The sequence below is a fragment of the Lynx rufus genome, unplaced genomic scaffold (assembly GCF_022079265.1).
Source record: "Lynx rufus isolate CCGP_SWC_20201006 ecotype Redwood Valley unplaced genomic scaffold, mLynRuf1.p SCAF_47, whole genome shotgun sequence".
Classification (NCBI taxonomy): domain Eukaryota; kingdom Metazoa; phylum Chordata; class Mammalia; order Carnivora; family Felidae; genus Lynx; species Lynx rufus.
Genome location: NW_025814864.1, coordinates 294334 through 307771, shown reverse-complemented (window position 1 = coordinate 307771; position 13438 = coordinate 294334). Strand labels below are relative to the sequence as shown.

Here is a 13438-nt window from a genome sequence, read left to right as displayed (position 1 = left end):
CAGGCTTGAAAGAGAAATATTTAAGATACTAATGGCAAACAGTCTTCTAACAACCTTAAAGCCCCAAGTGTTAATAATGTATCTGCTAATTATAAGCCCGGTTTATTTAGTCACTGAAGAAGGTGGCCTAAGGATCTCTCTTTGATAACATCTGCTTAATGAAATTTGAATTTCTGTACAAGTTTGAAAGTAATAAAGCGGAATATACTTTTAAATAACATAACAGACTTTCTCCTAACTTCTAATGAATGCTGCTCTCATGGCCCACAACAGTGAGGTCCAGGCAACACGCAGGTATTCGAGTCTGAAAAGTTACACTGTGAAATTTATATCGTATTTAATTCTAATCTGTCTACAAATGGCATTAAATTAAAAAAAGAGGCCAGTATGTAAATATAAAAAGACCTCCCCTCCATTTGTCTATGGCCTAGTACTAAAAAATGTTGAGTACCCAGATGCTAAAAAGAGTCATAAGCTTTTCAGTTGTAGGAATAAAATATTCCTGAATGTTTATTAGAATATGGTAAAAAATATCTTTAAAGAACAGTACAAACCGAGTCTGGGGTTCTCAGTGGCACTGTCCTATATGGACATCCGCTTGATAGCTGTGACATTTAAATTAGCTTTGACAAAATGGACACCCTGGAAAGTGCATTCCCCTGGCGGCCAGGGCGTGGTGCGGCGCCCAGGAGGCGCGTGTGGCTGCGGCTGCCGTACTGGACGGAGCAGATCTAGAACATTTCCAACTCCCCAAGACTTCTGTTGGACGGCCCTGAAAGACTCATCTCACAAAGCCGAATTGAATTTTCGTTTTGGTTATTAGAAACTATTTGCACCGAAAGTTTTTTTCTTAAAAAGAAAATCAGGCGAGACTGGGATTTCTCACGTCTTTACGCTATTACAATCTTCACGGACTCTACTGGAAGGCCGACCACATGCCACTATTTCCTAACTGTGGGGAGAGGACACTACTGAGCACCTGTGGAGCCTGGAGACTTTGGCCATGCGGAGAACCAAATGGCAGTCACCAGGGCCAGGGTTGTAGCTCTGTCTGTAAACAGGCAGCCGCAGAACTGCACCCCCCGTAAGGGGGCGGGTGGGATTTCCCCTGAACGGTCACTCCCGGGAGATCACAGGTCGTGTTCTGGGATAAAGACCTGGGCAGGTGGGGTTGTGAGCCGTTCTACTCCTGGGTCCACCTGCAGATACTTCAGCCCTTCGGGGTCCGTCTTTCTAATCAAGAAAGAAACCAAAGAGAATGGTTCTCTCTCCTGAAATTGTCAGGAGAAAGTGTCCTCCAAAATCCTTGTCAATAATTTCCCAGAAGGAACATCTACTGTATTTCCAATTTTGTTCATTTTGCTCCAGGGAACTGTAAATTAGTGAAGTGTTTACTGAAATAAAACCTCAAATTTATAATTAAAGGCCGATGAACCCGGTCCTTACTGGCCACACGTCTTTCCCAAGGAGGCTGGCCTCTCGCCCTACTCAGCGCCAGTGTGGGGCTCCCGTGATGTTGAAGGGAGGTCCACGCTGAGAATCACCCCAGCGGGGCCAGGCATGACAGGAATACGAGACCAAACCCCCGGGAATTGCGAGAGGCCAGAGTCAACTAGACGTAGCATATAAAGCAGACCCAACGACAATTTGATGTGCTCTGTGACAGGAAGCGTGCCTAGCTCTGAATCCTGGCCTGAAACCGCGGACGACAAAGCCTATAGGTTCACACACACACCCGTGTGTGTGAATACATTAATGACATATCTTCTATGCAAACGTGTATGCATATATAGAATACCTGTAACACTGTAATATTTGAAATTGTAAGGACAGTAATGTTTCCTTTGTCTGGTGCACCAAGTATGCTGCGTATTTATAAAGAGAAGTGAGTAGTCCGGAAGCGAGGTCTGTCGAAAACGTCTGACTGTGAGTTCCTTGAGGGCAGACACTGCGTCTGTTCTCCGACTACCGATTACAAGTGTGTAAATAAATAAGTGAATGAAGCAGTGTGGCTCCTGGCTCGTGGACAGGCTGTGGTGTGTGCTCCCATCCAGAAGTCTCTGGAGGGTCCAGACTGCCCCCCTCCGAAGGGCTGCGCGCTGTGAGCCAGAGGCGAGCGCGGGGACAGCCTGGGCATGTGCGTTAAGTGACGCGCGCGTACCTACAGGCTCCAGAGGGGCTCCCCGGACCTCCTGCCCAGTGTCACCAGCAGGGGCTTTCCTGTTTGAATTGGAGGACACGTGATGTCCTCCACACCTAGAGGCTCACTGACTACGGGGTGACTTAAGGTTCTCAGGATACAAAGTCATTCAGTAAATGATCAATTAACTTGTACATTCTCCTCCTTTCAATTCTGGTTAATACTTTCACAAAATCCAAATTTTAAAAAGAGCTATGTGATTTTTGTGCATTGATAATAATGTTCACTGAGCGTCCTCTACGTGCCTGCTCCCAGCACGGTCCCATTTCACAGGGGAGGACACTGAGGCACCAAGTCCGAACGACAGTGAGGCCCACGCAAACACCCGAACCGCATCCCAGATGTTGCCGGAGAGCCCCGGGTGTGCTTCTGGAAAGCACAGGTCACTTCCTAAAGGGAATGGGACACTGAAGTTTGCTTCCGGTTTTGTTTTGGTTGGTGTGTGTGTGGATGACCTCCGGTGAGGTTAACGAGATGTACGCCCACGTCCAAACACCTGGGATGCCCACTGCACAGTCTGGGCGTGACGTTGACCACCGGGAGAAGGAAGTGGGGAGGGGGCTCCCTCGCAGAGACTGAGCCCAGGACGCGGGGCAGCGAGCCCCCTCCCGCGGTGCTGACCGTGGCAGCGTCCGTGCTCCCGGGAGAGTGGAGGCTACTCTGGTTGTCCTCCCCGTAAGCGAGAGTCTCCGTGAGCCGTGAGCTGAGGAGCACACAGCTTTGCTTTACCTGTTATGTGTGTGTGCTCCCCCGTGTGTGTTCATCCGTGTGTGTGCTCACCCGTGTGTGTTCATCTGTGTGCATATCAACGTGTACATCTGTGTGTTCATCATGTGTGTGCTCACCTGTGTGTGTGCTCATCTGTGTGTGTGCTCACCCGTGTGTGCTCACCCGTGTGTGCTCACCCGTGTGTGTGCTCATCTGTGTGTGTTCACCCGTGTGTGCTCACCCGTGTGTGTGCTCATCCGTGTGTGTTCATCTGTGTGCATATCCGTGTGTACATCTGTGTGTTCATCATGTGTGTGTTCACCCGTCTGTGTGTTCATCCGTGCATACATCGTGTGTACATCCATGTGTGTTCACCGTGTGCTCATCTGTGTGTGCTCATCTGTGTGTACATCCATGTGTACATCTGTGTGTTCATCCATGTGTGTCCACCTGTCTGTGTGCTCATCTGTGTTCATCCGTGTGTACATCTGCATATACGTCTGTGTGTTCACCTATGTTCATCCATGTGTACATCTGAGTGTTCGCCCGTGTGTGTTCACCTGTCTGTGTGCTCATCCCTGTTCATCCGTGTGTTCATCCGTGTGTGTTCACCTGTCTATGTGTTCATCTGTGTACATCCGTGTGTACATCCATGTGTGTTTACCCATGTGTGCTCATCCGTGTGTGTTCATCTGTGTGCATATCTGCGTGTACATCTATGTGTTCATCATGTGTGTGTTCACCTGTCTGTGTGTTCATCTGTCTGTACATCCATGTGTGTTCACCCGTGTGCTCATCCGTGTGCATGCTCATCTGTGTGTGCTCTTCTGTGTGTGTACATCGTGTGTACATCTGTGTGTTCACCCATGTGTTTCACCTGTCTGTGTGTTCATCTGTGTACATCTGTGTGTACATCCGTGTGTGCTCACCTGTCTGTGTATTCATCTGTGTGTGTGTGCTTGTGTATGCCCGGAGTCATCCTCAAACATTCTCATTTTCGGTTTGCTACAATGTGCTTACCTATAATTCTTAAATTTAACTTATTTTAAATTAGTCCTACTTACGATAACATAAGAAGATCTACGTGCAGCCAAGCGTGTGTCTTAGGGTATTTTTGGAACCCGCTGGGGAGTGGACGTCCTAGACCTTGTACAGTTGTCGCACCCTGAGGCCTGAGGTACGTTCTGCAGGGGGAGCGGTGGGCACGTGCCCCGGACAAAACCCGAGCTAGGGGCGTGTGTGCCGGGACACATCCCCAGCTGTGTGTGCTGCGTGTGCACAGGTCAGCAGTCCTGGCTGGTCTCCAGTGCAGCCCTGGGGGGCTGGGGGGGGTGGCTGCTGTGCGTGTGGGGCTGCCGGTGGGACTGAGCCGTGCACTCCCACTGCATTGCCCCTGATCTGAGGAGGGCCAGCGCCGTGTGCAAAACCCACTCGGTCTGAGCGCTGTCACTGCCCCCTACAGCCCGTGGGTCTAGGCCTAGCCACCAAAACACCCATCCCTCAGCGTCCACACCCGGAAAATGGGCCGAACCCCTCCAGCTCTTCTCTCCGGGGCAGTGTGTGCAGAGGCCCTCTGTGAACCGTCAGACACCCTGGGCGGGGGACACACCAACCCATCAGCTGCGCTCTTGTAGGTGCGGTGGGGAGTGGGGGCTCCTGAGCTCCTCTCAACCCCAGTGGGCAGAGCTCTGCTCTCGCACCAGGGGCCTGGTGGGGCTACAGCCCTGCCCGACCCTGCCACCACCAAGAAGCTGGACTCACACAGCAGTGGCCGCCCCTCCGTGGGAGAAGCCAGGCCCGCGTGGAGGGCAGCTGTGATTCACCAAGCCCTGTGCATTCCCTTTTGTAAACCGTGAAGACAAACCATTACAGAACTGAGGGTTACGTACGGGAACTGGTGCCTAGGGAAAGTGCATGCCGGACAACAGAAGCCTCAGGACGAGCCTCCTGCATCAGACCCCAGTAAATAATCCTCCTGCTGCCTAAAAAAAACCAGCCCTAGAACATTCTAGAAACAAGCAGCTTGCAGAGCAAAATAATATCGTGGCCAAAATTCAAACTTTTAATTCTTTGATTTAAATAAATTGTGGCATATGTAGGGGTTACAATTCCTGTGTACCTAGGACAGATGCCCAGAGACGCCAGGAAATGCAGGAAAACGCAGGGCCCCCACCCCATGGTGCTGAACCAGAAGCTCCAGCATCAAGAAGGACGGGTGAGCGGCCCCCACAACCCCCTCTCCCACCACGCTCACGAACGGCAGGGACGGGGGCTGCTAAGAGAAAGATCCAAATAATGAAGAGGTATCTAAATTTGGCCAACCAAAGTATAAATGGAAGCCAATTTGGGGGCCCGTTTTTAGAGCTAATTGCCTCTGATTGAAATCGGTTTTGATTTGGCTCGAATTGGAGGCTCAGACGGCTACGGCACCTACATGCCGCCCGTGTCTACAGTGATCGCGCATCTGGAAGCGGACGGCTCCCGGTGGGAGGACGCGGCTTCGCAGGAAAGAGGCGGACAGCGATGTGAGGCGGCTTCCAAGCTCTTCCCCGTTGGTCCCTTCGGGTCCTCTTGGCCATGAAATCTTTAGAGAGGGGACTTCCCTTCAGAATGAGAACTCGCGTTAGGCAGAGTCCTCACCAAAAAGTCTCTTTGATTTGAACAATTCTATCTATCCTCCCCCCTACTTTCAGCCTGGGGTCCCAGTGAGTGTCACGGCCGGTGAGGCAGGTTCGCAGGATGTGTATGTGACACACGGCACATCGGCCCAAAAGTGTGTGCACGTGGCACGCGGGCTTTCCTGGGCTCACCCCTGCTTCCCTCCTGAGCCCCTACGCTGTGCTGTCTACACTGCACGGGCTGGGGACCAGGGCGAGCAGCCCTTGAAGAGTGCGAATGGTAGTCACGTACAGGTTATATTTTAATACATTTTCAGTTTACATATTGCACATAATTAGACATAAAATTACCCACTTCTTTTAAAGAATATCCCCAATGTGTTGCCCTGGGTAAGAGCGGAGCAAAGTGTTGTCTCAGGAAGTTTAAGACGCTTGAAGATCCAAGACCAAGAGTTTATCTGGCACAACTCATCTTTCCATGATCAGAAACGTCCTGTTAATGGCCAACAACCAAAATTTCAGTGTCAAGTGTGACAAGAGGAACATTTCCAGAAAGTTCCACACTAGAGGATCTTTGGGAGGGTACTGGGACCTCCCGTCTAAGGTCTTTATGAAGAAGTAGAATTGTGCGCCTACAATGAACGGTGTGATCTCACTCTGTCACGTAAGCGGCTGCCGCAGCACAGACTGACCAAACCTTTTGAAGATTTGAAGATGTATGTGATCTGTTGAGGGGGGCAGGTGCGTGAATTGTTCTAGAGAAAGCTGCTGTAGATCTTTAAGGAATCAACCTACACTCCTATGCAGGGAAAAGCCATCCCCAAGGCCCTCGTGACTCAGACTAAAGGTAACAAGTGGAGGGATATCATCGAATAAGACGTTACAGGACAACAGATATTGTATTCTATCGTTTCCTCAGGTGGGAAAGACTTATCATCAAGTAAAACTCAGTCGCTGAAATATTGGAGTTTTTATAGCAGACATTTAATTGGAACCCGTAGTTCTGAAGATCCACCGATAAAAATGGGCCATTTTAGAAAACTGGTCAAGTTTAGATTTCCCAGAAAGGATCGCTCAAAATGGCATTTAGTTGTTGCAAAGACACGCTGACAAACGAGCGTGGCTTTCAGATGAACCACAATTAGGAAAAGGCCATCACTCCCTGAAGATCAGTTCTCATCCAGGAACAGGCAGCGTGGAGGGAACGGACCACTCCAACACTGCCCTGGAGGACGAGGAGGGCGGACCGCCTGCCTCTGAAGACCGCGGATGGCGAGGACCCTCACCCACCTTCCGAGACGAAAGAGAAGAAGACAGTGCGGACGGAAGCCAGAGAAGTGGCGGCTATGCTCGGAGCTTCGGGGCAGCGTAAACTGAGCCCAAAGTCAAGGGATGAACACCCACAACACCTAGGTCCCTCAGAAAACTACTCTGGCCTCTGGGGGTGTGGAGACGCTAACCACTTAGAAGCAGTCCTAGATACAAGCCGTGCAGAGGCCATTTCTTGTTTACGGCTGGCCTGCTGGAACTGCATATACGTATGCCAGACTTTGCAAAGCATTCCTCATCAAGAAATTCAAAGGAAAGGTGCCATGGTCTGATGTGTTGGCCACGTTCCATGTGCAGTTAGTCACGTTTTGATCATGAGGGAAATACGGTTTTAAGCCGTGAGAAAGGATGTCTTAACAAAGTGGGTTGAGGTGTTCTTGCACCTGTCCGTTCTGAGGTTCTAAAAGCTATTTGTCCATTAGGCACTGCGTGGATGACACTAGACTTTAAAGCCGTTAAGCAAGAGGATGCCCTCCGGGTGTTTACACGCCATGAAGAAAACGCCAAGAGTCTCGTGACGGAAGGGCTAGTTCAGGAGGTCACTGAACATGAGCAGGTGATCTATGGCGCTAGGGCCTTGGACAGGGATCCTGCAAAAAATGACATGATGTGAAACAGAGCCCTGCACTCTGAGCCAGCCCTGGTGTAGCACAGTGGGACACGTGTGGGGTGGGATCCTTGGAGAAGGAATCGTGTCTCCTCCGACCAGAGCGCCGGAGACTTTCACGCACTCTCTATGACTTGTACTGACTCCTTCCAAAACTTGGGTCGGAACTGAATGTGGTTCTGCATTTTCAAAGAAGAGAAATCTTAGTCTGGGGAAATAAATGTGAGTGATCAGATTTATGCTTAAGATATAGAAAGAGTTACAGGCACAGGGGAGAGGGAGAGCGAGCGGCTGGAGGGGTGTGTGCCTGAGTGCTGGCGAGCTCCTGGCTGGACCCATCGGTGAGGTGATGCTGTCCTAGAGTCCTTGGAACTATGACCACAGCATGCCTAGGGAATTGGCTACTGTCGTGGTGAGTTCTTGTCATCAGTGCTATTTAAATGCCCATATTTTAAATGATCGTATTAACTAGTGACTGCTAAAAAACCAGTTTTTCATCTTTTAGGTTATAATCATTTCCTAAAAGCTTGAGTACCTCTGTCAAACTTCCTTTCCGTGTGCATGCGTATCAGGAGAGAAACTACTTATGCCTGAGAAAATTCAGGACAGAAAGGCTATGGCATGAGAGAGCTAGAGACAAATGAGAAGCAAGAGGCAGAGAGACTGTGCGGAAAGGTGACCGAAATCCCGAGGACCCGGTCGTGTGTGCTGTCCAGGCACTGCGGGCGCAGGTGATTTTCTTAAAGACACTTTCCTTTACATGTGACACACCCATTTCGTTACTACTAGGTGCAGAGATTTTTAAAAGAATGATTTTCGTTAAATCTTACTTGAGTTCTTGTGAGCTGGTAGCCAGCATGCTTCGAATGCTTTTGTCAGCGAGGGGGCAGCCGGACAGACTGTAAGACAGGCCAGAGAGTCAGGTGAGTAGCGGCTCCCGCCAGCTTACGCTCCCGGACAAACACAACATAAAGTTGAAACTAAAAAGTTTAATGCAGAAAAGCGATGGGGCAAGTGCTGTATATTGAATTTTTTTTTTTTTTGGTATAATTAACTTGGCGTATGTTTACGTCTTCATTGAAGAAAACAGGTCTGTTAATAAACGATTTTTGAAAAAGAATACGAAATGTTTGCGCTCTTTGGTTTAAATGTTTGTAAAGAATTTTCCAAATCGAGGTGGTTTATCCGAATGTAAAAGACACTATACAACACGTAAATCAAGCACGATTTTATAGGTCAACATAGAGCACTTAGAGGGTTGACACGTAATTCGACGTTTTTACTTTGACAGCATTGTTGAGGTAAGCTGAAAACAATAAATTGAAAAGACAGAATCCACCATGAGAAAAAATGAAGTCACACCTTCTATGTGAGGCGTAATTACCAGTCACATGACCACTCCCATCACACCTTGGTGTTGGACATCTGCCACCAAACAAAAACAAAAACAGCCAAAATAGTAAGTAGGTTTAAAAAAAAAAAAAACTTTAAGAAAGTTTCATTGTTTCCAGTTTAGCTGCAATGTCTGTGAGGGGGTTAAGCGCCCTGAGGGAAGCTGCAAAAACGGCACGGACCAAATGGTAGAAGGCGTCTCCATCACACAGAGCGTCCTGGGAACAAGCAAGCCACGCGGCTTCTCGCTCCACTGAACTGGCAGTTTGAGACATTTATATGCTGCGAACGTCGCATGCTCAAACGGCAAGGCATGTACAGATCGGTTTTTAAAAATAAGCCAAAGAAAGGGACAGTCGAGAAGAGCAGGCATCTCGCCTGGAGTTATGCTTACGTTATTAAGTCCTTTTTGCTCTCCTTGCACTGGGGGTACTTGGGCTTGGGGCTGGGGATGGTCACCTCTCCCGGGTACCTTCTCTCCTCCAGAGCCTCCTGGAATGGGTCCAAGTCTTCCGGCTGCGGGCAAAACACAGCTTCAGGGCCGCACGGACGACAGTGTGACAGACCGACCGCAGACGCGTCCCGCCGGGGCGCCGGCCGCCTCTGCGTTTTCCTCCCCTCCCACCGCTGTCCCTTTAAAGGTATTCCACGCCTTTGTCCGGATGAGGCCCCTGCCGCAAGCGCGGAGCGGGGCTCTGTTCAAAGACTATCGCTTTCGGAGCGGACCGTAGCCGCTCACCTACCGCTCTAAACTTCTAAATTCACGGTCACCTGTCGGCGGGCAGGGCCTCACTCGATATTTCTGTTGGGGTACTAATAAGAGGGACAGACACATGGTTCGGAAACCAGAGACCCTGTTTCTTCGTTGGCCTTCCTCACTCGATGCCCAGCAAGCACCTGTTGCTGTCCGGCACCCGTGTCCGACACTGACCTGCTAAGCTTAAACACTGACCCTACACGTGTTCTGGAACGAGAGTTATTCCGACCATCGGTGAGCATTCTGCGCGTGTGCGTTAAGTCCCAAGGCGGGGGAAGACCAACTGAGATTAATGTTGTGGTTCTCAGTTACTCTTATGCAACATTTTCTTTTTCAACGGAAAGTGTCTCCTCCTGGGTAAGCGGGTCCCCTTGCGCTAACTAAGAAATGCCTATAGATGGCAATACTCAGCAAACGTGTCTTGTGAGTGCTCGCGAGTACTTTTTCCTTCTGGGACGGTCTGTTTGATGAAAACACTTCTGTCGGTTTAGGAGGGCTTAATTTTAATTAAAATAAATTCGGAGACTCAACCATCACGCCTTATTTGGTGGTAATGATTTAACACCGTAGGAGAGAAAAGAATACTTTGGAATTTAGCTTTTGCCCTCAGACTCTATTCTTTGGCAACGCGTGGCTTCAATTTAATCAAGTTTAATCATTTTTGAAGAATAAAGACGATAGGCTTTGAGATGAAATGGCCTTATAACCGGGTGCCTTTTCTGCCAATCCTTACAAATTGCTAATGTTCCCTTTTTTCTGCACTACCTTGTTTCCCTAAGAAGCTATTGCTTTGATGGTGGTCTCCCTCTTGTATTCAAAAAGGGTTTTCATTTTCCAGTGACTAAAGAAGATGTCATAATTTTCAGAACTGAACACTGGAGACAAAGCCGGGACAATAAAGAACAACCTTTTCTTCGCTTCTTTTCTCAGCTTCAAGGCTATTTTCACGACTCGGGGAACTTGAGTGTGAACGTTGTGACTACAGGTCTCCCCCACTTGGCGAAAGCGCACGTCACACCACTTTGCTCTCACGAAAGACCCACATTAGTACCTGCTTCTGCTAACAGAAAGAAACCAAAGAGGATTCGTGCTTCTAGGAAAAGAGGCGAGAAACGCAACAGCGCTCAGTGTTGGTTTTGCGGAGAGCCGTCGGAGCGGCGGCTCGCACCCGGGCCGCGCGAGCCGCCCCGACGGGCACGCACCTGCCCCCGAGGGCCCACGCAGCAGCGTCTCAGCGCCCGGCTCCAGGGCCCCGACCACTGAGAGGTGAGCACCTGGGCTTCGTTTCAGGCCGTTTCCCTCTCGCAAAGTGTGTCCTCGGGTTGAGAAAAGCCTGAGAGGTTATTTTTGGGGTCTGGGGATGCTGAAAATACATTCCATGTAAATTACTGGTAACTGCTTCTGCACTTTGTGCCATTTGGCTTAGGAAAGTCTCCACAGGAGAGCTACAATCTCCGGTCACCGTACTTCAGAAGTATGTTCCTGACAGAGCTGTTTTAGCAATACTGCAGCCAAGGAAGACTTAGGCGATTATACTAAAGCGACTTCTCAGGGCCGGAATATACTCTTCTGAATATTTTAGGTTTCTCTGGGAATAGGCACGAGCTTCGCTTCAAAGAGCTAGCTAATCAACAGCACACAATTAACCATTTAAATACTTAACACTCTCCTTGGGATTCTCTATCTGCGGGGAAAACCATGCATCGTAGCAACATGTCACCCAGAAAAAGGGACGGGCTGGCTGGCTGTTGACGTCTTTTCTCGGAGAAATCGTTTGTAACTAAACGCACTTGTTGGAAAATAAAATTCACGCTCGAAAAGAACCCGTGGTTTGTTTCACCGAATCGGTGTTAGTGACAAATCTCTCCCTGGCCCACGAGGTGTGTGGTCAGCCCTAGTCAGCTGAGGTCATCCCGCGGGTGCCCGCTGACGCCCGACCCCGCGCCCCGAGCCGGCCGGCAGGTGAGGGGGACGTACGGGGGCCTCGCTGGTGTCGCCCCCGTCCGCCCTGCGGGGCTTCAGCTTGGTGTAGTCCACGGGCAGCTCCCAGCAGTCGTCCTCGCCCAGCTGGAAACACCGGCCGCCCATCACCGCCTGCTGCTGGGGGGACATGGGCTCCAGGGGCGTCAGGACCGGGCAGCAGCTCTCCCGCGGCCGTGGCTTGTTCATGCTGAGGTCCAGAGTCCCGTTCTCGTCCACCTCCATGTCGGGGTTCTGCCGGACAGAGAGACATGGTGACCGTGCGGCCCCACCGCCAGCCACAGCCCTGCCTTCGGCCAGTGCAGAATCCAGACGCGGATTCCTCCCGGGGTCTCCCGCGCATGGGCTCCCGAGGTGAGCGAAGCGGTGCCCTGGGGACCTGTCTGCTGTGCCGCACTTAGCCGCGACATCGGATGGCAGGTGCGTGCATCTATTCGCCTGTCGGTGACCTGCGACCTGTCCATCTAGCTCCTATTTATTTGTCTACCACTCACCACTTCTCTTTAGCTTCTCTTTTCTGCAGTTCCCCTCTGCTTTTTTTTTTTTTTAAATTTTTTTTTCAATGTTTTTATTTATTTTTGGGACAGAGAGAGACAGAGCATGAACGGGGGAGGTGCAGAGAGAGAGGGAGACACAGAATCGGAAACAGGCTCCAGACTCCGAGCCATCAGCCCCGAGCCTGACGCGGGGCTCGAACTCACGGACCGCGAGATCGTGACCTGGCTGAAGTCGGACGCTTAACCGACTGCGCCACCCAGGCGCCCCTAATGTTTCTTTATTTTTGAGACAGAGAGAGACAGAGCATGAACGGGGGAGGGGCAGAGAGAGAGGGAGACACAGAATCGGAAACAGGCTCCGGGCTCTGAGCCATCAGCCCAGAGCCCGACGCGGGGCTCGAACTCACGGACCGCGAGATCGTGACCTGGCTGAAGTCGGACGCTTAACCGACTGCGCCACCCAGGCGCCCCTCCCCTCTGCTTTTAGAAATAAGCCTGGCCGGAAGACAATCATGCCTAATCTCCACTCTATTCCAGCTCAAATACCGTCTGAGAGATCAGAGATAGATGTGTGTTTACGCTTAAAAATTCGCCTTCAGTTTCACTGATGCAAATACTTCGAGACCGGGAGAGGAGGAGAACAGACCAGTCAGAGGCATGGAGGGCGAGGGAGAAGGAGCCAGAATTTACTTTCCAACAAGAAAGGCTGCGATGAACGGCCTTTTCCACCTTAAGGGAGGGAGGTGTGCAATCACAGCTCAAATGACCTCTCGTCCAGTGATTCCAGTCTGACCTACTCTGCCTTTCAGCAAGCCCGAAATTGAGACAACCGTCTTAAAAAAACAAAGAAGTACAGGGTGAGGGTTTTTTGTTTTTTTTTTTTAAATGATGCTTTGAAACAGACGAAGGAGTCTTCAGACCTTGCCGCTCCGGAGGAGGGAGGCAAGGAAGGACACATGAAGGGCAGAGCGAGAAACACCGCCAACACCCTCCGCTTCCGTTCCCGGAGAGTTACACTCTCTTGAGCAAAATTCGGGTTTCAGGCTGGCGGGAAAAGCTCTCTCCTCTGGACGTCACAGCGGAGGGAAGCTGCGGGGACGTCGGCCCATCCAGGCTGCTACCTTGACAAGTTACCGAGCGGGATTCTGTCTGTGCCCTTCCTGTCCGTGAGCACTCCAGCTTTCAAGCTCTCCTACTAATTTAGCCTTCATAATGTTGGAGTTAATTCTCTCAGTCTTAGGTTTAATAAAGTGAAACAAAATCCGAAGGGGTTACTGTCTTTTTTTTTTTTTTTTCCTCCTTGCCAGGGAAGCCCGTCCATGCTAGCCGTGAATTTTAGCAGCCCTGATC

The 13438-nt window shown here is 50.4% G+C and overlaps 1 protein-coding gene across 4 annotated transcripts in view; it reads right to left on the bottom strand.

Annotated features, from left to right (window-relative positions):
• Window positions 1–13438, bottom strand: part of MYT1L (myelin transcription factor 1 like) — a 145982-nt gene that overhangs the window by 57619 nt on the left and 74925 nt on the right. For all 4 annotated transcript variants that reach the window (XM_047098342.1, XM_047098344.1, XM_047098343.1 and 1 more), the window contains exons 11-13: window positions 11589–11825; window positions 9249–9370; window positions 8293–8361 (exon numbers count right to left, since the gene is read on the bottom strand). In XM_047098342.1, coding sequence (XP_046954298.1) covers window positions 8293–8361; window positions 9249–9370; window positions 11589–11825 — 428 coding nt within the window. The remainder of the gene's footprint in view (window positions 1–8292; window positions 8362–9248; window positions 9371–11588; window positions 11826–13438) is intronic.